This window comes from Dermacentor andersoni, chromosome 5 (assembly GCF_023375885.2).
Source record: "Dermacentor andersoni chromosome 5, qqDerAnde1_hic_scaffold, whole genome shotgun sequence".
Classification (NCBI taxonomy): Eukaryota; Metazoa; Arthropoda; class Arachnida; order Ixodida; family Ixodidae; genus Dermacentor; species Dermacentor andersoni.
In genome coordinates this window covers 145,974,584-145,999,975 of record NC_092818.1, presented here as the reverse complement: position 1 = coordinate 145,999,975, position 25,392 = coordinate 145,974,584, and the positions used below count along the sequence as shown (strand labels likewise).

Here is a 25,392-nt window from a genome sequence, read left to right as displayed (position 1 = left end):
CCTCAGCTGCTTTGACTGGAACTGTCATTTATAAATCCATGCTGCCTTCGACAGACCTCGTGGCCCTTCGACAGACTTTGCTGCCAGCTTCAGTAATCTTTCGTTTTGTCCGTACATGTCAAGCCTGTTTTTCATCATTGATTGTACGACTTTCCTATGGTATTGAAAACGTCAGCAATATGTCGCTGGCATCTCCGCAAGGTCAAATTCTTTACGAATGAATAGATGTGAGGTCATGTGAATTATTACAGCTATTAAGCACTTAGATACCAAACACATTTGCATAACAATAAAAATTGGCGCAGAAACACATATGTAACACTAATCTGATTACTTGTTTAAATTACGTCACTCTTTCCTGCCTGAACCTTGAGAACAACCTCAGCTACTTTGGCAATACTCCAAGGATGGCTGTTTCTTTGGTTGCGAACAATGCTCATCGCGTTCACAAAAAAGCGTGGGTTTGCGAGACCAAGGGTGCGGAGGTTGCGAACACCATACCAAAATATTCGCGGCCCAAGCCCATATTGGCCAATGCCAGGACAATAAATGAACGATCGTTTGTTTTACAGGATGCAGCATATGGCACGAGGTATACCGCGATATTACTGTCCTGCTTACGTAATCGCTGTGTAGCAGCATTATTTGGCGAGCTAGCTCCGTCTAAGCATGACAATTTCTCTGTGTCAGAGCGAGCTTGCCTGATTTTGAAGTGACACATGAAATTCCTTTTGGTGTCGATGCTATCTCTGTCAGTATTCATCGGAATCATTGCCGTCTGCCTCTGTGAACTTTGACAGCAATCAGTTTATGCATCACTCATGAAAATCGTTATTCAAGCAACGACCTAGCATTTTTCGGGACACCTTGATACGTTTTTAATATTTTCGTTTCCCAGAAGGTACGCCATCCTCTGGATTTACTTAGTTCATTTTCAGAACAGCGTGAAAGTATAGGACGAGAATTAGCTGGCAGTAAGGCGTTCGGAATGATAAGGAGCCTCGACAAACAGAAACTACGAGATAAAAAAGCGCCATTATGGTTTGCTTCGCAATTTATGTGAAAATCACTTGAACATCGCTGCCGTCTTGTTTACGAGGTGTCAACACTTCTTGAGATCTGCGCGGTAAGTTTTCCAACGGCAGTCAAATAGTAAATAGGCAAAACACGCCTTCATATCCTAAATGTGCACCGTGCGGTTGGGCAAAACCTACTTCAGCGGCAACGTCATATGTCGTGCCCTCTTGCGGCGGTAACAAATAATTAATAATAGTGGGATATTATCAAAAGCGAATGGAATACGCGTCGCCACTACTTTTACGTGGTAATGTGACCGATCGTTTAACGTGTACTTTCATGCATGGCGACCGTAAAGCCGCATCGGGTAACTTAACCCTGTCACTAATGCATTCCATAACGCATCCACGTGGATACTTCTGAATATAGTGCGTTAATTTTTCTGGGATATAGGCTTCCGATCAGCTGTGGCACGCGCCAGACTTTCAGTCAACCACGTGCCAGCATATTTAGGGTGAGTGTTAAAGCCCCAATCTCTCTATTTTCCTTCTCTCTCCCAGAGAATAAATATACTTGCTGCCTTTTAGACGAAGCCAAATATAAACGAATTTCAGTAGGCTGTTTTACATAAATTATCCGTTAAACGACAATAACCTGTTCACTTCGAGCTTCGGCCTTTGCAAGCATGTTCACGTAACCTTGTCGTCTTTCACTCGTGTCACTCATTCACGTATAAGGCGGCAACGATGCTGCACGATTGCGATGTTTATCTCACGTATTCGTCCTTGTGAGCCAACAAACAAACAAGAATAGAACCTTACAAAGTCATTACGCCAGGATGTGGGGCATCATCGGGACTATACCTTGTCTGAGACGCGTGTAGCACGTCTTTGAATCCCGGTATTCCCCCGAGCTACGGATAAGGCGGAAGCGACGGCATCGTGCAGGCAAAAGAGATCATTACAGCGTCCCATTTTCATCCACAGCATAATGTTCTTGCTCATAAAAGTTGAAACAACTGTGGCTTTACGAAAAGAACCACGAAACAAGCTTTCTCGGGATTTTCCCCGGATTGGGGCAATATCATTTCTCTCCACAAGGACCATCACGCGAGAAAACGAAAGCGAAACGCTCTGCCGGTTGCGACGAACGCGTGTGTCACCGGCGTAGGCGTACAGGATAAATTGAAGTGGGTCGACGAGACGGCCCGCACCACCCTCCAGGACGAGGTCGAGCAGTGCCTCGTCGGCGAAAGCGAATGTCTGTTGCATGACTTGTACGGCACGCAGATGTGCTCGGTACTATGTGCACGTACCTGGCTTGTTTCGCGAGACGTCACGCTTTTTTATTGACGAGCATTCATTCGCTTCCCGGAAGAAAAAAAAATAGGTGTTAAACCTTGCGTTCCGCTACGACACGGATGTGCCCTGCTGCGATCTCTCCTCGGAGCATTGTTTTCGCTAGGGGATTGGAATAGCTGAACTCGACGTTGTAATTCTGCTTTTTGAGGTTTTGGAGAAGCGGGACATTGCGGAAACAAGGGTGTCATAAATCTCTTGGGTTTGTGTTGTGATTTAGGCAGCGCTAATGACGGCGATACGTGGCATAAATAACTGCCAGAAGCTACCACACTGATACCGCAATTTGCGAAGAAAAAACGAAATCGCACCAACTATGCCTGCATTGACATAAAAAAAAAAAGGATGACCGGTACAGAGAAAGAGTTCAACATGCGAGGAGAGCAGTTCAACTGGACGAGACTTGGTAGGGTCCGGAGGCGTCGTCTCTCTGACACACACACGTCTTGCCGCTATGCGATGGCGGCCGTGACTGGAGTGTCATCACGACGACGCTCCCCTAATTGCTTGAGGGTCATGATTAGACTATACTATCTGGACGCTTTACTTGTCTAGCGAGGCTCGCCTTCCGCGGCCAAGGACAACTCATTTCGGTCACGCCCTCCGACGGGACGTCTTTCTGCAAGAGAGTTGTTTCTCCACCCGACTATGAAGACATCCATTTTCCTTAGCACCGGCCAGCTATAGGAGTCGTTAGTCGTTGTGCAATGAAAGTGACTGACAAAGAATGGCTAAGCTGACAGCTGAAACGTAGATCTTTCCCGCAGAATCATAAAATTTGTTACGTCTACAGATGTGTCGCATCTGAAGACACGAAGCCGCACAGTTCCCAGCTTAGGGTGTGTCACCGTTCGTTCTGGCCAAGAGCACTCCTTGTGCGTCACGCTCACCTCTTGCATCAACTCTCGAAGTTCCGAGAACCAATGTCATTCATCTCTGGCGTGTCGTACGTGTGTGGCGCACAGGGCGTCACTGTAAGCCTGCTTGCAGTAGTGCATATCGTTCCGAGTGCCACGTTAGCTACAATGTTTTCAAGGTGAAACTTCGGTCAACGCAAGGAAACTCCTTTGCACGCATCAAGGACAAGCGTCCTCCACGAAATGCAGAAAGAGCAGTTGCAACTTGCTTCACGTTGAAGTGCCAAGCTCCGTAAAGACTTTGATCGTGACTTTGCAGCGCGAGGACATATTTCCTTTTGCAGAGCCGGCTTATTGCTGTGTTTTATGGACACGCGCGTGTGACGTAGCATGTGTTCCTCGGATTATGACATGCATGGTGCAACATGAGTCATTTGTGTGACTCCCGGACATATTTCATGCTACTAAACTTGTAGCTTAAGTACGAACAGTATTTACAAAGCTCAACATTATCGTGGTGTATCTCTCCAGCTGGGTATGACGCCGGACACAAGTCGTATTACTTCACACGCGACATGATACAGTGCTTTGTCTTGGAAAGGAATGCCACCAATGTGGCTTATATCGATCTGTGGTCCAGCTCAAAATATTTACAGGGCACTCGATGTGACAGTCCGGTGGTCACGTGCAAAATTTCCGATGAAGTTGCTCACTACAAGGATGGAGCGTCTGCTTTTCTTTTTGGCGATCCGTTTTCCACAGCACTCTTTACGCGGAAGCCTCTTTCAAAAGGCTATATTCACTCAGCGAGTGACACCCTGTTGAAAGAACTACAGTCAAACTTTCAACAAAATGTATTTTCCCATAGTTTCATGGCGTTACGTTGTGACGTTGTGATAAAGTTAATGTAGAAAGGGCATTTGTCCCTCCGCTTATATATATATATATATATATATATATATATATATATATATATACACCCAGGTGAATTAATCACAGGGAACCCTGAACATGAGAAGGAAATTCATAGAAGAATGGAAATGGGTTGGATCGGCATCCGGCAGACATTGTCAGCTCCTGACTTGAAGGTTACCATTATCATTGAAAAGGAAGGTGTACAATCGGCGCATTTTACTGGTGCTGACATATGGGGCAGAGACTTGGAGACTGGCAAAGAAGCTTGAGAAGCAGTTAAGGGCCGCGCAAAGAGCGATGGAACGAAGAATGCTAGACATAACGTTAATAGGCAGAAAGAGAGTGGTTTGGATCAGAGAGCAAACGGGCATAGCCGATATTCTAATTGGCATTAAGAGAAAAAAAAATGGAGCTAGGCAGCTCATGTAATGCGCCGGTTAGATAACCGTTGGACCATTAGGGCTACAGAGTGGGTACCAAGAGAAGGGAAGAGCAGTCGAGGATGGCTGGAGACTAGGTGGGGCGATGAAATTAGGAAGTTCGCGGGCGCTAGTTGGAATCGGTTGGCGTAGGACAGGAGTAATTGGTGATCGCAGGGAGCGGCCTTCGTCCCGCAGTGCACATAAAATGGGCTGATGATGATGATGATGATGATGATGATGATGATGATGATGATGATGATGACGACGACGACGACGACGACGACGACTGAATACAAGGTGACAAGACGTCTCAAGCCAATCTTTACGTACACGTTCAAGTAGCCGTTCCAGGTTTGTACACGGGCATGGCAACCCAGGAACGTACAAGGACACGGAGGCATCACTGTTCTCATGCGTCTGTGTGTGCAGCTGAAATTCCTTTTTTCTTGGGCATATGTCTCTAAATGACATGTGTGCGCGACGCTGCCTGAATTTCGCGCATGTGTGGAGGCGCTGCATGTGCCCTTTCTGCGCGTGCGCGCATTCTTTTTCATTCTCGAATGAATCTCTTGCGAGCAGTTTTAGAGGGAAAGCGACATGACAAACTCCAGGATGCCAAATTCAGATTTCTATGTACACTTCCGTGCTAAATAACTAAAGTGTACTGAGAATGCTTCATCATGTAGGTACATTAGCTGAATATGTAAAAAAAAAAAAAAAGCTCAGCATCGATTTCAGGATATTGCGTCTGTTTCTGTTTAGCTACTATTTTTTTTAGCTGCGGGCGATTCCTCCAGCGCGCACCAACTTAAAGCAGTCATGCGCGAGAGTGCAACGCGATCTATCTTAATTGGTAATCGAGCTGCGGTCAGTGCGGCCTCTAGAGGGTATAACGTGCCGCTCTTCGCAGTTGGAAATGGGGTAATTGCCCCATGCGTGCTGCCTGTGGTCGACGCTCGCCGCTCGTTAATCAGCTCTGACACGCTGCTGCGGTCACGCCGCCTGCGCGCTGAGGATGAACTAAGTAAATAAAATAAAATAAAATAAAATAAAAAGGATTCGCTAGCGCCATCGAGCTTTACGAAGCGTTGACAGCGTTTTATTAAGTCTACAGTACTGACAAATCATAGCAACTTCGTTGGGCACCTGCATTAGCATATCGTTAGCATGTTTGCTGGCATTTCGCGTGCGCCAAGGTTTTGCATGTTCACAGAATTCATTTTTTTCAAACATGGATCTTTGAGACTTTTGCAATCATTACCGTTGCGTTATTTCTTTTCCCGCTCACTCTTGATTGCCAAGGCGTTTCCGTGGCTGTGTAGCCCAAGCTTTACTTGAGAAATAACCATCATTTTAACGTATGGTCTTCGCATTATCCAGTCCTCGCATATTTTGCATCTTGTCTCAAACATTGCGAAACCCTTTCAAATTAAATGCTGATGAATGAGCGCCGAGAAATTGTGACCTGCCGTTGTTGTCGTTGCTTTCTCAAGTGAAAACAAGGGGACATATGCCGAACATGTAATTTTTCTCAGCGCTGTCATTGTTTCCACAGAGACTGTGGTTCTGCTCCGTCACAATGGCAAGCGCAGCATAAAATATATTGTTATCATGCACTTTCATGCAGAAGAGGCGTCTATGGTTTTACTTTGGGAGGCGCTTGCAGTCCGAGCTTTGCCACTAAGTGTGCAATGTCTACAGGGGCCAGCGCTGGGCATCGACGTGTACTTTGAGGTGGTCATTTATGCCATATGTAGCGTGAGAATGGCGCTCTCGCCAAAAGCTTTGTGATCAGGATGCCGTCGGTACTTGCATATATGCGCTTTTGACATGACGTGCAATCGGAGAACTGATGGTCCATATGTCTTTACGTTAGTTACCCGCAATAATTACAGGCTTCCGGTTCGCTGGCACGTGATAGTTTGCTTGCAAAGGACACGTTGCCGTCATGCATCTGAACGATTCTCACAAATGCCTCCGACAGCAATTCACGTTTCAGTTTCAAAGCAGATTTAGAATGAAGAATAAAGAAAGAGCTACATGTAACAGTAACCTATTCAAGCTTTTTTAATCTAGTCGATCCGGGGATGTATTCCTGTCCCGAAGCTTTGGGTACGCTTCAATAAATAAATAAATAAATAAATAAATAAATAAATAAATAAATAAATAAATAAATCCTCCGGGAAAGCGAGCAAGCAAGCAACCTCGAATCCATCGGTAGGTTGCATTGGTTATAAAGGTACCACAGTGATACGAAACTTGGTCTGGTGCAGCTATTTGGTGCAGCTAGTTTGCAGAACGACGACGCGTTACGCTTAGCTTTTCTTTTTTTTTAACGCTGCGCGTGCTATGCCCGTTATTCGCGTACCTGCGTTTGTCCAGGGTTGCACACGAGCTATCAGCGGTAGCAACTGTCAGTGACGATGCCCTTGTGAAAGGGGCCAAACAAGGAGTCGACGACCTACTCTCGTCGAGTCGCTCCGGACTTCCCGCGATAATCGAAGCGCTGCGACGAGCGCGTTTCCGGCAATTTCTTGCGTACTACACGCGCGACACCCGCCGTGTCGCGCATCCGACAGCGTCGCGTTCCAAGGTCGAAGGTCACTGAGCACGTCCAAGGTGGGGCTGCCAGTGGAGAACGAACGCGGTCAAACGATGGCGAGCGTCATCTTTTGTTTTGCTTGAAGGTTCCTACCGTTATTGCCGTATGTCAACGTGAAACGCACCTTGCTTCATGCGAACTGACGTTGTTTCGATTAGCATTCATCAGGATATCTGCTTATACTGGCGGTAATTGGCAGCCTTAAAAAGAAATTGATCGTCACCGCAGTTTTTCATGTTTTAACAAATCTTAGATTCTCTAATTGTTGTAAAATCTCTGATTTTATCCAAAACGTTGGGAGGGAATTATAAGGTCAAGCATGGCCCAAACCGTGCTTTGGTTTCCTGCCTAATTGTCTTGTTCCATTTTAAGTGCCAGATTCCGATTATCGCACCGTATAATAAACACGCTATTTTACTGTTTCAATTCAGATACACAGATCTCATTCCTTTTCTGTTCACCTTTCACCGAGGATTAGCCGATGCCACTTGAATGCTCCAATGGGCTTTTTAATCGCATGTAATAAAGAAAAGAAAGATAGGAAAGTGTTTCGTTAGTTGCAGGACAGATAACTATTCTGTAACTGTATGTCATCGTCATTGCCTTGCAGATAATCTGCCATCCACACGCAGTATTGTGTCTTGTCCTATGTCAATATAATACGGTCTGTGTCAATACAACGCCTTGTGGACGTTTTATATGAGAATTTATGAGCATTATACTCTTTGAGCGCTGGGCGTGGCGCGTGAACTGAACTTCTTCGCGGCTCTCGGAAAGAATTCAGAAAGTCTTATTTTATACATAATCAAATCCACCCGCTGCTGAAGTGGATGAGTATTACATTTCCTAGAGGCTACCAGCACTGAAGATTTACCTGCAAAGTACAAAACAGTGCTATATTTCGCAAGTTTGCGGCTACATACGAGTTCTAAACATCGCAGTGTGATCCGCTGTACGATTCTTTTTTCCTTGGTTTATGCAATTAAGGCGTTCGCTTCAAATCCTCCGGGTAACACTGCAGCCAGTCTTCTACGTATCTTGATACCTGCTCTATTGTTTGCTTACGGTTTCTTAATTTACTGTTTATTTTGCTCTTATACTATTAGCTTACGCAAAAGTTCTAAGCAAAACTATAAACAGAGCGACCTCGCAATGCGTTATACTGGCGGTAATTGGCAGCCGTAAAAGATCGCCAACTTCGCAGTCGATTCATTCATTCTGTTGTCCTTCGGAAACTGGGATCACGATCTCGCGCCCGATAAGCAAGATGAAGCGGGGAGTGCACGACATGGATAGATCACTCGACACATCGCCATTTATAAATGTAGATTGTAACGTACGAACTCATGATTTCACATTTGGTTCAAGTTTTATTTAATGTGATTACTTGCGACTCAGAGGAGGAGGAAACTGAGGCAATCGCGAATGTAGCGTCTAGGACCGTGGAAAAGTTCTATGTTGCATTGAACACGTGTCACACTTCAGGTTAGCTTTGTTACTTTTATCGTGGTTTTATACTTTGATGCCAGTTATCACTGCTGAAATCACTACTACAGACTTGGTCACTCTTGGCTGGGCTCGCCGAGTAGAACACCTGCCCACGCGCCCTTAAAGGCTAAGTACTTTCAAAATAGTTTGTCGCCAATGGCTCAAAAAGACAGGAGAAACTAGACAAATATGCTTACAACCGAGTAGTGTTTTCCAATAAGACATTATCCATATTTGGACAAGTAAAGAAAAGAAAGATTAAAAATGACAAGACGGCCAGGGTTTACATTGCTGCCTATATACTATAGGGTAATTGGGTTAAATTTCAGAGGAAAACTTCGAAAGCTATACATTAAAATAAAACAAAATACCCAATCCCTCGCTTATTCCGGATGTGACGCTTCGCTCGACATTACGATAGTAATTTCAGTTCGATGTTAGAAAAGCTGAATACACTTCATTACTCTTTCAAACCGTCTGTTCCGGCTCGCATGAATGATGCCCCCCCGCCCCTCCCCGCTCCCCACCTTTCCTTTTATTTTTTAGTGAAATGTGTCTATCCACGTAACGGTGGGACCAATAACATTGTTTGGAGGCTTCTGCTTAGTATTCCGGGTTATTGGCTCCTATTGCGAGAAGCGTTATGGACAAATATAATATTTTCTTGTGCTAATGTTTCCTGTTGACAATGGATGTATCATTTAATTCGGATGCGAGGAAACCGCACAAGCTCAGTAAGCACTCTTTTGAACCTTTGCTGAAGCACTGATAGTTCCAGGAGGTATACTGAAAGCTTCTCTCCTCGGATATCTTATGCTCCCTTAAAAAGCCCTTTCCTTTGATCGTAGCGTTCATTTGCTCGTGCAAAGCTGGCGCTATTATTTATTACATCGTTTCACACATATTGCCTCGCGCTTTCATAGCTGTATTTCATTTGAGCGACAGTCGCATACGAAAAAAAAAAAAAAACACGTGATCGTTTCAACCTTTGATTACCATAAGCACAATTCATTGCCCAGTAACAGTGATTCATGCGCAGCTTTCTATTTGGAGCGCGGATGACAGAAGCTGCTTGTGACATCCTTCAAGGCACATGTACACATATGCACGCATAGCGCGAGTGCGCCTCCAGTCTTGGTGTCCAAAGCCGTATCTACTGCATTAAACACAACTCGGCATTACGCTAAATATTGAAAGGCACATACCTAAGTGCATTACATGCCGCGTGTTATGTTTAATGAAGGAAGGAACTCTGCATCGAGACGCTAAAAAAATCACAGTATTACGTTAAGCTATTTGCTCTTCACACCAGCTAAACGCAGGCAAGCAGGAACCACAGGGTTCCTGCAATAACGCCCAACGCGTTATTACCGTCAAAGCTTGGAGCTGGGTGAGTTGGCGTTGTTCCGTCTTAACAAAAAACCAGCGCGAGATCAACATGATGAATCAACATGTTAATTAACGTGATCCCCATGCCACTGATGACTTCGCGCATGCAAAACTCAAAGCCGTAAAATTAGGAGCGGAGAGTTTTGCCCGCTTTCTTTCAATCGTACCTAACAGAGAGAGAGAGAGAGAGAGAGAGAGATCTTGCTTTCCTGCGTCGAAAGCTCGCGAAAACTTCGTCTCTAAAAAAAGGGGGGAAAAAAACATGCAATTGCTTTGTTATACCTAAACTCTCGCGTTTTCTCTTCCGTCGTGCATCACAAAGCAAATGTAATTTTCTCACTCTAGCATTAATCTAACGCTTTGACTACAAGAACGCGTGGAAATGGAATGTTGTGCGTCCCACATAGCGAAGGACTGAACCGAGTGGATTTTCTAAGCGAGCTAAGCGAGCTCTGTTACTTTGTCTTCGTGTTAAACGTCACCGTTTTATACAAGTTCCACACCTGTCTAGTTTCCCACGACTACCAGCAACAAACATCGTTCCTGTTTGCTTTCATTGTTTGTTTGTATTTGTTTTTTTCCTCGCAATTGTTTGGACCTTGTCGCTAAGCGCGCTCCAGAGTCGTATATTTCGCAGCTACGTGCAACTCAGCCTTGCCAATATATTACCCTATCCTTAAAGATAGAGAGAGAGAGAGAGAAAAGAAAGAAATATATACGAAAGCCAAGAAACAACCCGCACAAGTAACAAACCTGCACGGCAGCGCTTGCCGAGTGATTAAACCTGAGCTGCCATTGCTTTTGCCCTGCAGCTAACGCGCGTGGCTGTGCAAGCTGACGCGTGCCAGGCATGCCCTCCCGAGGCTTCGGCCGGCATCCCTCGTCGGGGCGCGTTCGTTGCGACACATCGAGCTACGCCTCCCGCTGTGTTTTTGTTGAAGCCCCGGCACACTTGGCGCTTTTTTTTCCGTGTCTAGGCCATTTTCCGTTTCAAGGGCAAAACGAGCGCTGGCCAGAAAACGCTAGGCGTAGAACGGGCAATTTATTCAGACGCGACACCAGCGGCGCGGCTAAGCGTAGCCTTTCTTTACGATGTGCTGCGGGTAGCTTCCAGCCCTTCTCTAATGAAAGAAGGCCACAAGGGAATGAATTGTTGGAGAGTCCACTCCAGCTACGTTCCGATGTGTAAACAGGTTTTCGATACAGATATTGTCGGTACTTTATGATCGCATGTGCCGATATGTGTACGCTTCAGACTACGGGGCTTGGTGTGAATGTCACAAGACAGACTTTCTGTGGGCCGGACATGGGCTGAAGAGCATCTAGCGGTAAAAAGATGAAAGGAGTGTTGTAATGTTGTGGGAATAAAATCAATGAAATTGAACATTTAAGCTAAATTGTTGGGAAATAATATCAGAAAAGGCAAATTGACTATTCGACTGAAAACGTCACTACGTCGTTTACGTGACAAAGTTCATTTGAAGCGATCAGAAGCACGTCACAGCTCACGCAGTCCGAACAATACACCCCCCCCCCCCCCCCCATACAGCTACAGGTGACCAAGATGACCAGGACGGGGACACCAACAATTACAGAAGGCAATAGAGGATGGTAGTGGCATTCCAGCGAGCAAAAGCGGTGACGACGAAAATGCCAGGAAAGAAAAAAGAAGAAACACATGCATGGCTTATAGAGCTGGACAGCGACGTCCGGCGAGCCGCTCAGCGAGTGACAGGAGGGGGAGATCTCGCACGGAGGAGGCCGTCCGGGAAGAAGGACCACTCACCTGCGCCGCTGCACCAGCCGCAGTCTCGACTACTGAGCTGCTGCCGCCGCTCGGGTGTCGGCCGGCGCCGGCGGCACGTGCGGGAAGCCCCCACCGCCACACGCGCACGCATCCCCCCCCCCCCTGCCCCGCAGGAACAACTGGTGTCCGGGGCGCCCCCCGGCGGAGACCTCGGCGGGACGCCTTGAACGGTGGCGGCGGCGGAAGCGAGAGCGATAAGAAGAAGACGGCGCGGCGAAGGCTGGCGAGGGGAACCAGGTGAGGAGCCAGCGGGCAGCGGCCAACGGGACTTCGCCGGCGGGTCAACGGTCGTCAGGCTGACTACGCGTACTACGCGCACCAAAATCGAACGGGACAAGGTTTTTATGATAAGCACGCATTGAGCTGGTGGCAGTTAAGAGGGGCAATGGGTCTATCGCTTTCCATGAAATCGGCAGCAATGGTTTTTGTAATGACTCAATGACTCAGCCCATTAGAATAAAATCGGTAGAGGCAGTCGATTTGCTTTAGTGTAAGTCTTTCTGTACCCCAAATATAAGTACACGGTAATCTCTTCCAAGAATACAGCTTTTCCATCATAATAAACCCCTCTGCCTCTAAATGTAACGCCCTTTGATAACTTTGGGTGTGATGCTGCTATACTTTCATATCTGTCTTTCATGGTTACACTTCCAGTACTCCTGTGCATTTTCCCACATGTCAGAGAAGAAGAGTACGGAATGCCTCTGACAAGAATCATGTCCTTCTACGCATCTAACAAAATCCAGGAAGTGGCGATGTGCCCCTGCACAACCGCTAGCACTAGTGCTCTCTCATGTATGAACAGGGCACACCTTTCGGATGCCACAAGATGGCGACACACCCGCGATAACGTGGCTAAATGACGTGGCGACGCAGTTTCATCTTGGACTCCTGAGTTGATGTACATTAACTAAACCTACAGCCATCCCTCAAGTGGCTTCAAATGCTCCCACGGTGCAAAATATGATAGTGGTACGGGGCACCAAAAATGCGAACAGCCTATATATTCACCATTTTTTTTTCTAGAAGCATATACATATTTTATATCGTTGAAAACACCGAGTGATATAGGATCTTCTTGCTGCCGCACTTCAATTACTTGAAGAATGCAGCAGCTGAGCTTGCCTTTTCACTTGTCAGTGCGTGGTTATTTAGGTTCAACGTTAATTGCAGTGAAGCTCAGCGAGCTATTTGTATTTGTTCCCTTACTTCTGTATTTTAACTTGAAAAGGGTGCACACATGTACCGTTCTTGGCATTCTACAATACAACGATAAACTAGCGGGTAATTACTGAGATTTGCTTTTCGTGTTTGTTTCTTCTTGCCCTTGTTTCCACACTGAAGGGCATCTCGAAAATTTACACCGTCCTAACGGCAGTTGTAATAAAAGTGCACTCGCACTAAAACTTTTCTCAACTAACGGGTGCAATGGATTAGCTCGCGAAAGAAGTAAATAATAAAAAAAGAATCGAGAAAGAAAGAGGAAATATCTACTTAAGGTGCTTGGAGAGAGACTTTTCCCTCGTGGAGTGTCTGGAACGCTATATAATACTTTCAATGAAAAGGCAGAGACAGGGAAAAAAACAGACAACAGAAGGTATTGCACGAACTTTCGGATGCCGAACGGATCCTGGTAGTGAGCTTGACGTAAAATCGGCTTTACTTAGCGAAAGGGGGGCAAGCAACGTAGTGCTTTCCTCGCTGCAAGCCGGGGTCCTTGAACGTGCCGCGACGTCTCAATGAGAAGCAGCCGGCCTCCTGCGAGCGTTTTTTACCTGCACCGAGAGCCGCGTGATCGATCGACAGCAAACCGTATAGGCCTGGTTCCGGAGCAGCTGTGCATTACACCGGTGACGATGCACGTGGAAAGTGGACATTGACGTGGGAAACGGGCAGATCGCGTGACCGCGCGCAAGCACCGTTGTGGAAGCGCAGCGCTTCGAAAATGCCATGCGGTGTGGGTTTTCTCGTCTCGGTCTGCGCTTGAGGCCGTCGTTTGAACGCTTGGAACCGTGCAAGGAAAAGGGTGTGTGTCGATAGGAACGCTGGGGGGGAGGTGCGCCTTTTCACCGCCGGTTGTCAGCGGTTGAGATAAGCAAGAGAAGTTCAGAGTATTTGTGGAAAAAAAAGCAGAGAAGAGATGGAGCCGGGGCAGTTACAGAAATAAGGTTCTTCCCAATATATTCGTAGAAGTTTTGATAGAGAGAAAGAATGTGAAGTAGGAGATAGGCCAAATGCGAGACTACAATAGATGCAGTAGACGCGCGTCCTGTCTGGTCTCTGCGCCACAATCTTTCTCTGGTGGTGTAAGGCTCTCTCCAGAGAGTCTGGGCTGGTGTGGCCCTTACACCAGCCATATCGTGTACCTGCGGTCAACTGTGTTAAGAGGATGTCCGGTGACCGATGTGCGCCGCTGCTGTTTGCAGCGAATGGTCGCCATCTACTTTGCATATGCCCTGGGACAAAGACAGTCGAAAAAAAAGTCGCAGTTTCGCGCGAAAGGCGAAGCATTGATTGCAATAGCAAATAAGTAGACAGCTAAACGAAATAAAGATTCTAGTTTCATCGGCCGTGTAATTTTGGAAGTATTCGCTTACTAACTGATGGTACGAACGTGCACAAGCAAGCACTAACACACCACACTCGATGAGTGCGGACACTAGCTGTGAAAATGCTGATGTGAGCAAGCGCCGCAGCAGCAGCGAACGAAGTGATCTTCATGCCGTCTATCGCTTCAACGCAAGAGTGGCGAGAACTCAGCGCGCACAACGGTATGAGCCCTTTGCAGATCCCTTTCAAGATAAGGCGCGTGCTACCGCGTGCAGCAGTGCAAAGTACGCACTTGATGGAGTCTAAGCCACATCCCTCCCTTCATGCCTCGCTGCCTCGCCGCTTTCGTCCTCCTCGCGCCCGAAGTTGAGCCGCGATCTTCAGTTCCCCTTGCACCTGGTCCCGAAATACGCAGTTGCTGCCGGAGCACAACACCGCATCCCCCCTTCCTCCCTCCCATCTCCCCCCACGGCCTTCGCGCGACGGAAGACGGCGCGCTTGCTCTCCGCTTTCCTCCTCCGCGCACGCCAGATTGAGCCGCGATCGTTGGCTTCCCTCGCGTGCTTTCACTCGCACATACAGCATATGACGACGCTGTTGTCGTCCTTGGACTTTATACGGCACATTACGGCGACGGCGATGGCAGAAATGCGCCTGGAGTGTCCATATACTTGCTATAGCGATAAAAGTGAGCTTAGTAGTGTGAAGTTGAGAAGCGACGAACCTGATGACTATGAACGATAGCTCAGGGGCAGCAGATCTGATCAGTCGCTGTTGCAGTGTCTGCCTCCGTGCATATGTGTCATTTAATTACATCGTTCGGCACGCCGTGGAAGTCGAAGTGAATAAACTGAGCAATAAATATAGTAAGACTTCGTTAGCTCCAACTGGCGAGGTGGCTGTTTCTTGCTGCCGTGGTTGAAAGGGAATGTAATTAGAAATCATCATTGCCATCATAGAACACCATCGCAGCCGAGCGGATGATGGTGCGAGCGAAGCAGGCAAGTCATCAAACAAAATGGTGGTCTTTATTTCTGTCAGAAGCACGGAAGTTCCTCGTTTTATCCTTTTAAGCCTCTTCTCTTGTTGTATGCGCTTCTCGCTGCGTGGCTTTTGGGGAAAAGTACTGTGGCTTTCTTGTTGGCGTTCCATGGCCGGGGCATCCGCCTGCGCATCCGCAAAAGGGTAAAATCATGCTTACTTTCACCCACAGCTTTCCGAACGCGGTAGCTTACGCACGTACAATGGACTCTACTTTTATTTATTTTTTTCCGCAGAAACATTTTTGCATGGGAATCTGTGTTGAATAAACGGCTAATTGGCTGCAGCAGCTGCTGAAGTGATAGTAACAACGCCCACACTTTTTGTTTCGAAGCTAATGATTCACTGACGAGAGGGCTGAAATTCAGCGCTTAACGCAGGGCAGGTTGAACCAAGGGTTGTATGTCAACGCACTCCTAGTCTTGTTTGTTCTTGGTTCATTCTAAAGTGTTCGACAGTAACGGTTACCGGTCGTTGCTTTATGCAAACTCGTGTTAGCATTTTCTTATGCCCAGTTCAGCAAAAGTGCGCCACAGAACTATAACTAACTAACTAACTAACTAACTAACTAACTAACTAACTAACTAACTAACTAACTAACTAACTAACTAACTAACTAACTAACTAACTAACTAACTAACTAACTAACTAACTAACTAACTAACTAACAATTATTGAATTCCGCCAAGCTCAATTTCACCATGCTTTCTTTCTTGAATCAGCCCGAACCAATCACAAAAGGCATCATCGCGAAATCTGAGTGCTTAGTATAGTTACACTGCTGTCCACGAATATCATTAGCAGCCCTATGCGGTTATATTAGGTTACGGGAGGATTACCGTGAGATAATGGTATCAATAATCCTTAAATATGGCACATAACCACAGGGGGGATGGGAAACGCCATTTTCATAACTACAGGAATGGAACAACATGATTGAAAAAAGTAAAACTGATACTATCTATCTATCTATCTATCTATCTATCTATCTATCTATCTATCTATCTATCTATCTATCTATCTATCTATCTATCTATCTATCTATCTATCTATCTATCTATCTATCTATCTATTATTATTATTATTATTATTATTATTATTATTATTATTATTATTATTATTGCTGTTATTATTCTGGACAGAGTCCTCTGTTACTCTTCAGTTTGTCAGTTTGACAGCTGCTACAATAATTTCATCTATAACAATCACGCACGATCAAACTTATGTCCGCATTGCGCTTCAAGCGCGTACAACGGAGACCCATTTTGCTATGCGTGCTTGACGCTATCGCAAACTTGACCACGGCGCCTGCCCAATCCGTCGACGACATTCTAAGCATCCGTGCGCTGCCCCATAGAGTGACCCCTGTCATTGCGCCACCAGAGCGAAACAATGGAAAGGAGAAAACAAGTGCCCGCCTAAGAAGCCGCAGCGAGCGGACGGCTTCCAACTCTTTGCCTTCAGAGAAATGAGCTTCTACCTTAACGTGACGGCGAAGGCGGCCTTGAGCTTCATGTGACGACTCTTTGGGCGAAAGAACCCTCCCTCCTTTTATCGTGGACGTTAGTAATGCCATAGCTCTGTTTAGAATGAAGGTGGGTGCAGGGAGTGGTTCGTGGACGTCAATGAGTGCGAGCGAGGTGGGGTCACGGCTACGGTCACTCTCGTAAAGTCACGCTAGAGTGTACAGGCGCTTGCCATAAAGTCATCCTGCTGCGCAGAACGCAAATACGCGCTAACGCCCAAGAAGCGCAGCCTCTCGCGTCCAAGCGCCCGTTCTCTGTTTGCAGCAAGCGGCGTCGGGTTTCTTGCCAGCGATCGACCGCACCAGTAAAGTCCTGTGCAAGCATTCCTGCCTTCAGCTGCGCTTCTGTGCATGATCTACTAAGCACATGCAGCACTATAGTCGTATGCAAGCAGCAGGTGATGAGTGCTTGCTTGACCCAACGTGGGCTGCAGGCGGTAAGTTAAGTGCTAGCCTCCGCACTTTGTATAGCGCATGAACACATCCTATATCAGGGTTAAGTTATTGGCAATAAAAGTGTGCGAGACGCAGAATTCCCGCGAAGCTTGTGCTTCCGCATGGTCTCACCATGTAACCTGGAGCGCGATGGTGCAACTGGCAATGAACATATGCAAGTGAAACTGTAGCTGTTTATTCTGGTCCAGGTACTCACTCCATGAGCAGAAACTTATCTCTCTCTCTCTCTTTCTCATCCCACTTCACACAAGGCTTTGAGGCAGATGGTATCTCGCTGAGCGTGAAGAGGAACGCACCCATGAAACGTGTAGGTACTTTTACTTGGCGGAAACTTCAACTATATTTCGCCTATTGACTAATCCCACTCCCTAGCCTTTAGAGTATGGAATCTTCGTTGACGGAACACGGTGTGCGTCCAGTAGTGCCGGTAGGCATGACATATGGTGATTTCGAAAAGTTGCTTGGCTTGCACAACGTTTTCCTGTTGGCTGAAAACGTGTGCGTAGGCAGCTGCACTTGTCTGCGTCAAGGAGGACGGCTGCGCGTGATTTCAGTGCGAGAGCAAATTACTGTGAAAGTAGGGAGCAATCACCACACCACTTTCCTGGTGGGATGGAACGGGTGGCTGAAAAAAAAGAAATTCATCCTAGGAGTGATCGAAACTGCACTGCCGAGCGGCGAGGGAAAGGTTGTTTCCCTCGGGCAGTCATGTTTACAAGGAGGGCACACACGACAGGGCAAGGGACGGACATTAGCCAGAAACGCATGATTTCTGCTCAGTTGGTCAATGTAGGGGTCAGTTTAGTGATTACTCTTTAGCTTTGACCAAACATCAGCGCAACACTCTGCAATGAAGTGAATAGGCTGCTTTTTGAATTGGCCCCATCGCCTTCCACTTTGCGAAGTCTTCCAATCTCTAGTGCCGTTTTAGGACGGATCCAATGTATAGGTGCGCGAGCTCGCTGCTGTTTTCACTGCCCGCGCTGGAGAACACCAGCTGGAATAAACAAATCCGCTGCTCTATGGTACTGTGTTGCTTGTAGCCCGTGTGCTGCTATCAGACGTTAAGCCCAACGAATCAATCAATATACGTGCGGTGTTCACTCTTCGTCAGCAACTCGACCGACTTAACCACCAGCATAACGCCAAAACGACTTCACTATGAATCAAATTCACTGGCATTCGTCGTTAGTGACGGGTATTGTGAGAGTAGGTGTGACTGCAAAATTTCGCCATGTATTTAGAAAGGGGACGTTGTTTACGATGCCGCTTGCACATTTATGAAGGTCCCTCTTGTTGTGCCAAAGATAGTTGCTATTTCATGTCTTAACGTATTCTTTTCCCTGCAGTACAACATGCCGCGACATAAGTTCGCATTCCCTGACCGCCCATTAGGTTATCAATGTTGTCTACAGTACACCGAAGAGAAACTAAAAGCCGCTCAAGGTCAGCCATAGATGGCCATTGTAAGGCATTTAATGAGCTCATTTAATCTACAATAGCTTCGTGGCGAGTGACCGCAATGGAAGGCACATGTTGCATGCACGTGTTATTGTGCCAATCTGCTGATTTTCTGTTTTTGTCAACCGCTAAAGAACCCCCGCGAAACACCACGACTCTGGGGTGTATACGCTGTATATGGACCTATGTATTGGATTCACGGCAAAGATGTGCGCAACATTACCAAGGTCGAGGTTTTCAACATTCAGACTCGTGTTAGTACACGTTGAAGCAAGAATATTTACCCCGTGCTATAACGCAGGGGTCGATCAATGATTACGTGATATCGAAACGCATGAGACGTGTTGTATTCTCGCCCAGCCTGTAAGCTGTAAGAAAAGTAGTTTTTTTCTTCTTTTTTTGCACTCAGGACAAAAGTGGTCAGAGAAAGAGGATTGTGTGCGTTTCCACATTACTCATTTCCTGCTGGCCATATGTACAAGGAAAGAGCCAAATTTTCCTCATCAGCAAATAGGCACCCTCGTCGCTCGTGAGAAAGTGTCACGGAAAGATCGCAAAGTTTTTCATTCACTCGTGCAAACGCCTGCTCATTAGGTGGGATAGCACAGATCTTTACGAGCGTCACATGAGGGCGGAAGTTGCAGCCATTCAGGCCCTATTACGGCTCGGAATGGTCAACTATACGCGAGCAAGGAGTACGAAATTGCGGGTGCTCCCGAACATTAGCCGACTTAAAACAGCTGCCTATGGTGTTGGGCTGCTAAGCATGAGTTCGCGGGATTGAATCCCGTCCATGGCGGCCGCATTTCGGTGGGGGCGAAAATGATTTGTACATTTGTAAAAAAATGTACTTAGATTTACGTGCCTGTTAAAGAACCCCAGGTAGTCGAAATTTCCGGAGTCCCCCACTACGGCATGCCTCATAATCAGAAAGTGGTTTTGGCACGTAAAGGCATATAATTATTAAAACAGCTGCGTCCGTCGCTATAAATACATTTTCATTCCCTCTTGTGATTTTTCTACCATAGTTGACGTGGTACAACGCTATCCTTGATTCGCCTGGGCGTAGCGAAAGAATCCCCTGCCCCGGTGTCACAAGCGTCCTTTGAAATTCACGACCTTAATTTGCAATACCTGCGGCGAATATTTACGCCATCCTTTTCCTTGATGTCTATTTCGTTACGAATGCGAACGCACATCAGGGGCCAAAGGCGCAAAGCATTTCATTCGTGAGGGTTGTTTGCCATTGGCCAGTCGCCTTGGATAATAACATGTCCAACATCACCTGCTCTTATGAACACTTCTAGCATAATGAATTTTACGAACATTTCTTGCATAACTTTTTGTGTATACGGGCTTAGGATATGAAGAACCTCATGCCCTGGGTGTTCTCTTAATGACTCCTTTAACACTCCTTCGTCAATCAATCAATCAATCAATCAATCAATCAATCAATCAATCAATCAATCAATCAATCAATCAATCAATCAATCAATCAATCAATCAGAGCAACTCCACCAAGTAGCGAAAAGCCTATCATATTAGCTGCACCGCAAATTACTGTAGAAAGTAAAAGATTATGAGTCCAGCCAACCTTATTCCACGCACGCATTATAGCTGTTCCCGGAAAGGTTACGCCCAGAGAATTACTTGCACTATCCAGCATGGCACTGAAAAACCATGAATTTGTAGACCGGGCAAGCAGGAGTGCCAGATATACGAAATTTGCCTGGTAGCCGTGAGTGTTTGCTGTTATTATCACTTTGGTAGCGTTTCAGAACGCTGCTCGCCACCCGCGGTCTAAATTGTCCCAACACTACGCTCTCCTTCCGTAAGCTCCAGGGCAGATTAACCACGCCACTACAGGAGCACTACACGGAGCAGGACAGTTGGTTGCAGTTTAATCACATGCACATGAAGGCATCGTCAGCCTAACACCAAAGCTATAGGTTCAGCTTAACGCCTTCAACTGTGCGCGAAACTGCTCTCTCTCTACCTCTCTCCTCTCTCCCTTTTTATCTCCATACCTCCGTCCCCCAGTGGAGGGCAGCAAACGGGACATGCGTCTGGTTTACCTCCCTGCCTTTCCTGTCTTCTCTCGCTCTCTCTCTCTCTCTCTTCGTAGAGAGCAAAAACTCGTGGTAGAAGTTAATGAGGAATAGCTTTCCTGTCTCTCTGTCTATTTTTCTAGCGTCATGGGACGACACTTACCGCCATATTGTGAATCAATCAAAAAAGAAATAAAAGAAAAACGAGATGCTTAAAAAGAAAAGACAGAGCGAGCTAAAACAAAACAAGAGAAAATAAACAACGAAGGGTACTAGGCATTTTCCCCTTAGCCTGTTTTGATTTTCATTCTTTCTTTCTTTTGGCAACAACGCGCTTTATGGCAGGTGACCTTCATGTTGATTTAAGGGCCCATAAAGAAGCCGATTACATCATAATGAGGAGCTACGTAAACAACGTCGCCTGCGAAGTGTGTGCGCTCGCTGCTCTCGCTTTTCTGAGTTCATGTGGTGCTAAAAATTAAAAAAGCACCGCTGATGTGATGCTATCAAATATTTGAGCTACCTGTCATAAGCGCGTTGAAGAAGTGGACGAAATTATATATAGGAACGTGCTCGGCATAACTCGATATATTTTCCGCTTTTCTGAAGTACCATTAATTTCATTGCAGCTCAGAATTCATAAATAGCATAAATAATGGAAGAAGGAAGACTCTTCAAGACCGAAGAGGCATTGTGAATGCTGGTTAGTCCTAAGTGAAACGACGAAGGCCGTTATGGAACATCGGTAGCAAAGTTGCTTTGCACCTGCATTTTGAATGCGGAAGCAGTGTTAGGCGACTCACCCAGGACATCTGTCCATATATCTGTCCATCCGTAACACGTAGCACGATGCGTTCCACAAAGAAAAGAAAGAATAAATTCGAAATTAAAGAGGCGGCAATGTTTGGTTTCGAACGTACGACAGCACGCTCAGAAGCCGCGTGTCTTTCCCGCTGGGCTAAACACCTACGCTTGCGGAAGGTGAATATGTCTGAACCATATAAATGTGTTGTACCGGCAGTACAACAAAAAATGTCAAAGGAGAACCGTTTTTACGAAGTCTTTGTTGAAAGATTCGGTGATGGTGGAATAAAAGGCAGCTCTATAGGACCACACGTAGAGCCGACTTAGAGCCTTGCAGACATCAGGAAAATTCTGGTTTTGCCAAAATTTGCTGCCAAACGCGCCGCATGCCCGATGCGTTTCGGCGGTCGTGGTATGCGCCTTTCGTTAGGGCGTTCCTTCACCGACCGAAATGCCACCGATTTCTGAGGACTCATGCGCTTCGCGTGTGCAGCACGGACAGATAATCAGTCAGTAAGTTGATAAGAATGATAAGGAGTGATGAGGCGTTATATGGGTCTTATCACGGCTGATAGTGGTTCGGCGTGGATGGATAAGGTGCTAAAGAGCGCGAATGGATTAAAATGTTCTGAGAAACTCTGATTAGGTTGATAAGAAGCGATAAGGGTTGATAATGGCCGTATCGAGTCCGATAAGGTTGATAATGACCGATAAGATTTCATAAGGGGTTATACTCATCGGAATAATTCTGATAAGATTGATAATGACACCGGGCTGCGCGGAGATGAGCAAGTGGCACAATGCTTACGCGTACTTTGACAACCCCAGTGAAGTTCCTGTATAAATTCTTGCTTTCTGTTGGACCGGGCAGCGCGCTTTCCTGTATTTGCTAACCTATTCCAGACTCATTCTTCACACTGCTTGTACATTTAGAAAAATTTGATCCGCCATCCCGGCCCTGCGAAAGTGGATGTCCAGCGAAGCTGTTGAAGACCACCACTACAACTGCTGAAAGGGGTATGCAATGCTTTATTGCTTGAGAGTAATGGTAGGGATACGTGTAACGGTAATTTTGAAAGCACGCCGCCGCCCATAGCGATGCTGCAACAACATTGCAATCAGTTGCTAGGCTGGTTCTTTTATACATGAAAGGCTAGGGACGTTCTCCCCACGTCACTCCCCGCGTCTTCACTTCCCACGTCGCAAGCTGCCGTCGCCGCGGCAGCTTGCGCAACAGTAATCATTACCGGGAAACTAATGCGCGGAGCGCTACGTGCTTTACATTGTTATCAGGAGGGCCTTATCATCCATTATGTGGTTCGGATGCTTGTTTCGTGATTGGTCTTTATTGAAACGTATGGTGTTCTGTACGTTGTATGCGTAATTCCAAAGAATGTATGCACTGTTCGCTTCACTTTGCTGAGTGCTTGAAGCCGCCGCCTTTCGGGGGTACGAGCCACTGCTCCTGGCCCTGCACTGCCGCCGCGATAGGTTCACATTTTTGCTAACGGATGCGGACACGAGAAATGCCGATCACCGAGAGGCTAACAGCTTCGCTGTAACATGAGACAAAGTCTCTCGTGTGAGTACATATTTATTACAAGAACTTACTGGCAGGCTTCAAGCGCCCTCTGCGTTGATGAAGACTTGAGTCGCACCCACCCACCTGTGTTGATAAGGTCTTTATCGTGGCCATCAACTGCTGACAACGCCGCCCGTCGTCTTGGCGATCCAGTCCAGGTACTCGGTCACCCTGGTGTAGACGTCGGGGTAGTCCCGATGCGCGCAGCCTGAGCCGAAGGACACTAAGCCGGCCAGCACCCAGCTGCCGTCGGCGCGTTTGCACTGGAACGGGCCGCCCGAGTCGCCCTGCAAGTGCGCGTGGTCGCGTCAAGGCGTTGTATGCAGAATGACGTAACACTAGAACTTTCCGTTGCTTGTGCTACTGAGGAGCTGGATTGTAAAGATTTAAAAAAACTGCGCAATTTCTTGCCGATACGAAAGTCTGAGGGTTTCGGTTTTTCCGAACACGCTAAGTTGGCTAAAAAACGCTTCGAATACACAGACCCAGACAAGTCTCTATGTTTCACGTCGAGAGGGTAGACAGTGCATGCGCAGTACACATCTTGGTTCGAATTGACAAAGCTTTTCATTTGTAAGGGCTGTTTGCCATTATCCGGCCATCTTTGCTAATAGGTCCAACATCGCGATTGCTTGATTTTTGCTATGAAGAAACTTTATTTCGTTGCACCTCTTTATCAGTAGGGGCCCTCTGCTGGATCGCTTTATAGGCGTATCGAGTATTCCGAAGGGGATATGCATATACCGCTGGTGAAGCGTGAGTAATGTTTTGCAAGATTGATACTGCGGACCTAATCTCTATTAGAGGAGTGAAATATATCAATCCAGCTTATGGTAATATTTCTCTGCAAAGCCCTTCGAGAGGAAAAGGCAAAAGCCTATTCACTCACATAACAGGATCCTCGGCCTCCTTCCAAGGCACCGGCGCACAGGTGCCAGTTGCGGATGTTGATGCGGAACTTGCGCGCGTAGGGCCCGTAGCACACATTGTTGTTGTACACCGGCACGCTCACCTCTCGAAGCACCGTCGACGGGGCACCACCTTTGGAAGCAGATTACACAGCGGTTCCGTCATAAGCATTTATTGTTGACGGGGTGTACTTCTTTATTTTTGTAATCGTTATTTATTCGTTATGTGTTGATATATTTCTTCTTGTACACATCGCTCGGGCGGCATCGTAGAGAAATGTAGCATACTAATTTAATCTCGTTCCTGCTGGTCAGCCGCTACTGTCGAGCACTGCTCATTAACCAAATGTAAATTACGACGGCGCCTCCTTTATTTGATGTTATATACCAAGCATACGGCTAGATCAGTATTTCACACCAACCATCACTGAACATTGTCACTCACTCACTCACTCTCTCACTCACTCACTCACTCACTCACTCACTCACTCACTCACTCACTCACTCACTCACTCACTCACTCACTCACTCACTCACTCACTCACTCACTCACTCACTCACTCACTCACTCACTCACTCACTCACTCACTTTTTGGCAACCTCCAAAAACAATGTCGCGCTCACCTCCCGATGTGGTGGCTCCCCATCCCGTGGAGACGCAGTTTTTCCCCTCGAAGACTTCGTCGCGGTGCGGCAGGCAGACAGGCCGTACGCGACGGCTGAGGCGCACCCTTTTGGCGAGCTTGATGAGCGCGATGTCGTTGTTGTAGCCCTGGTAGCCGTGGTACTTGAAGATCTGGCGCGCGTTCACCTGGATCTCTTCGCCTTCGAGCACGCTCTGGTCGTGCTCACCCACACGCACCTTGATGGTGCTCGCAGGCTGGATCACGCCGCCGAACTGCCTGTGGCCACGAGGGAAGAGCAGCGAATGTCTTCAAGCGTTCACGCAACGTCGCCTCTGGGCATTCGACTTTATAGCAATCCTCCCAAGGCGCATTCTTACGTCTTTAAGATGTGAGATACACAAGCGTCCCTAAACTTTTCTGCTTCCATCTGTGAGGTGAAACGGACACGATAAGGGTGCATTTTACTCGTTGTCACCCGGACGCCTTGACATCGAAGTTTGTGTGGGCCAGATGTCACCAGAAAAGTAAGGTACATA

At 46.8% G+C, this 25,392-nt stretch overlaps 1 protein-coding gene across 1 annotated transcript in view; it reads right to left on the bottom strand.

Moving 5' to 3' along the window:
- Window positions 1-25,392, bottom strand: part of LOC126532125 (clotting factor B-like) — a 54,928-nt gene that overhangs the window by 19,049 nt on the left and 10,487 nt on the right. Inside the window, exons 4-6 of the mRNA XM_072288370.1 lie at window positions 24,855-25,132; window positions 24,212-24,363; window positions 23,441-23,609 (exon numbers count right to left, since the gene is read on the bottom strand). Of these exons, the coding sequence (XP_072144471.1) occupies window positions 23,441-23,609; window positions 24,212-24,363; window positions 24,855-25,132 (599 nt within the window). The remainder of the gene's footprint in view (window positions 1-23,440; window positions 23,610-24,211; window positions 24,364-24,854; window positions 25,133-25,392) is intronic.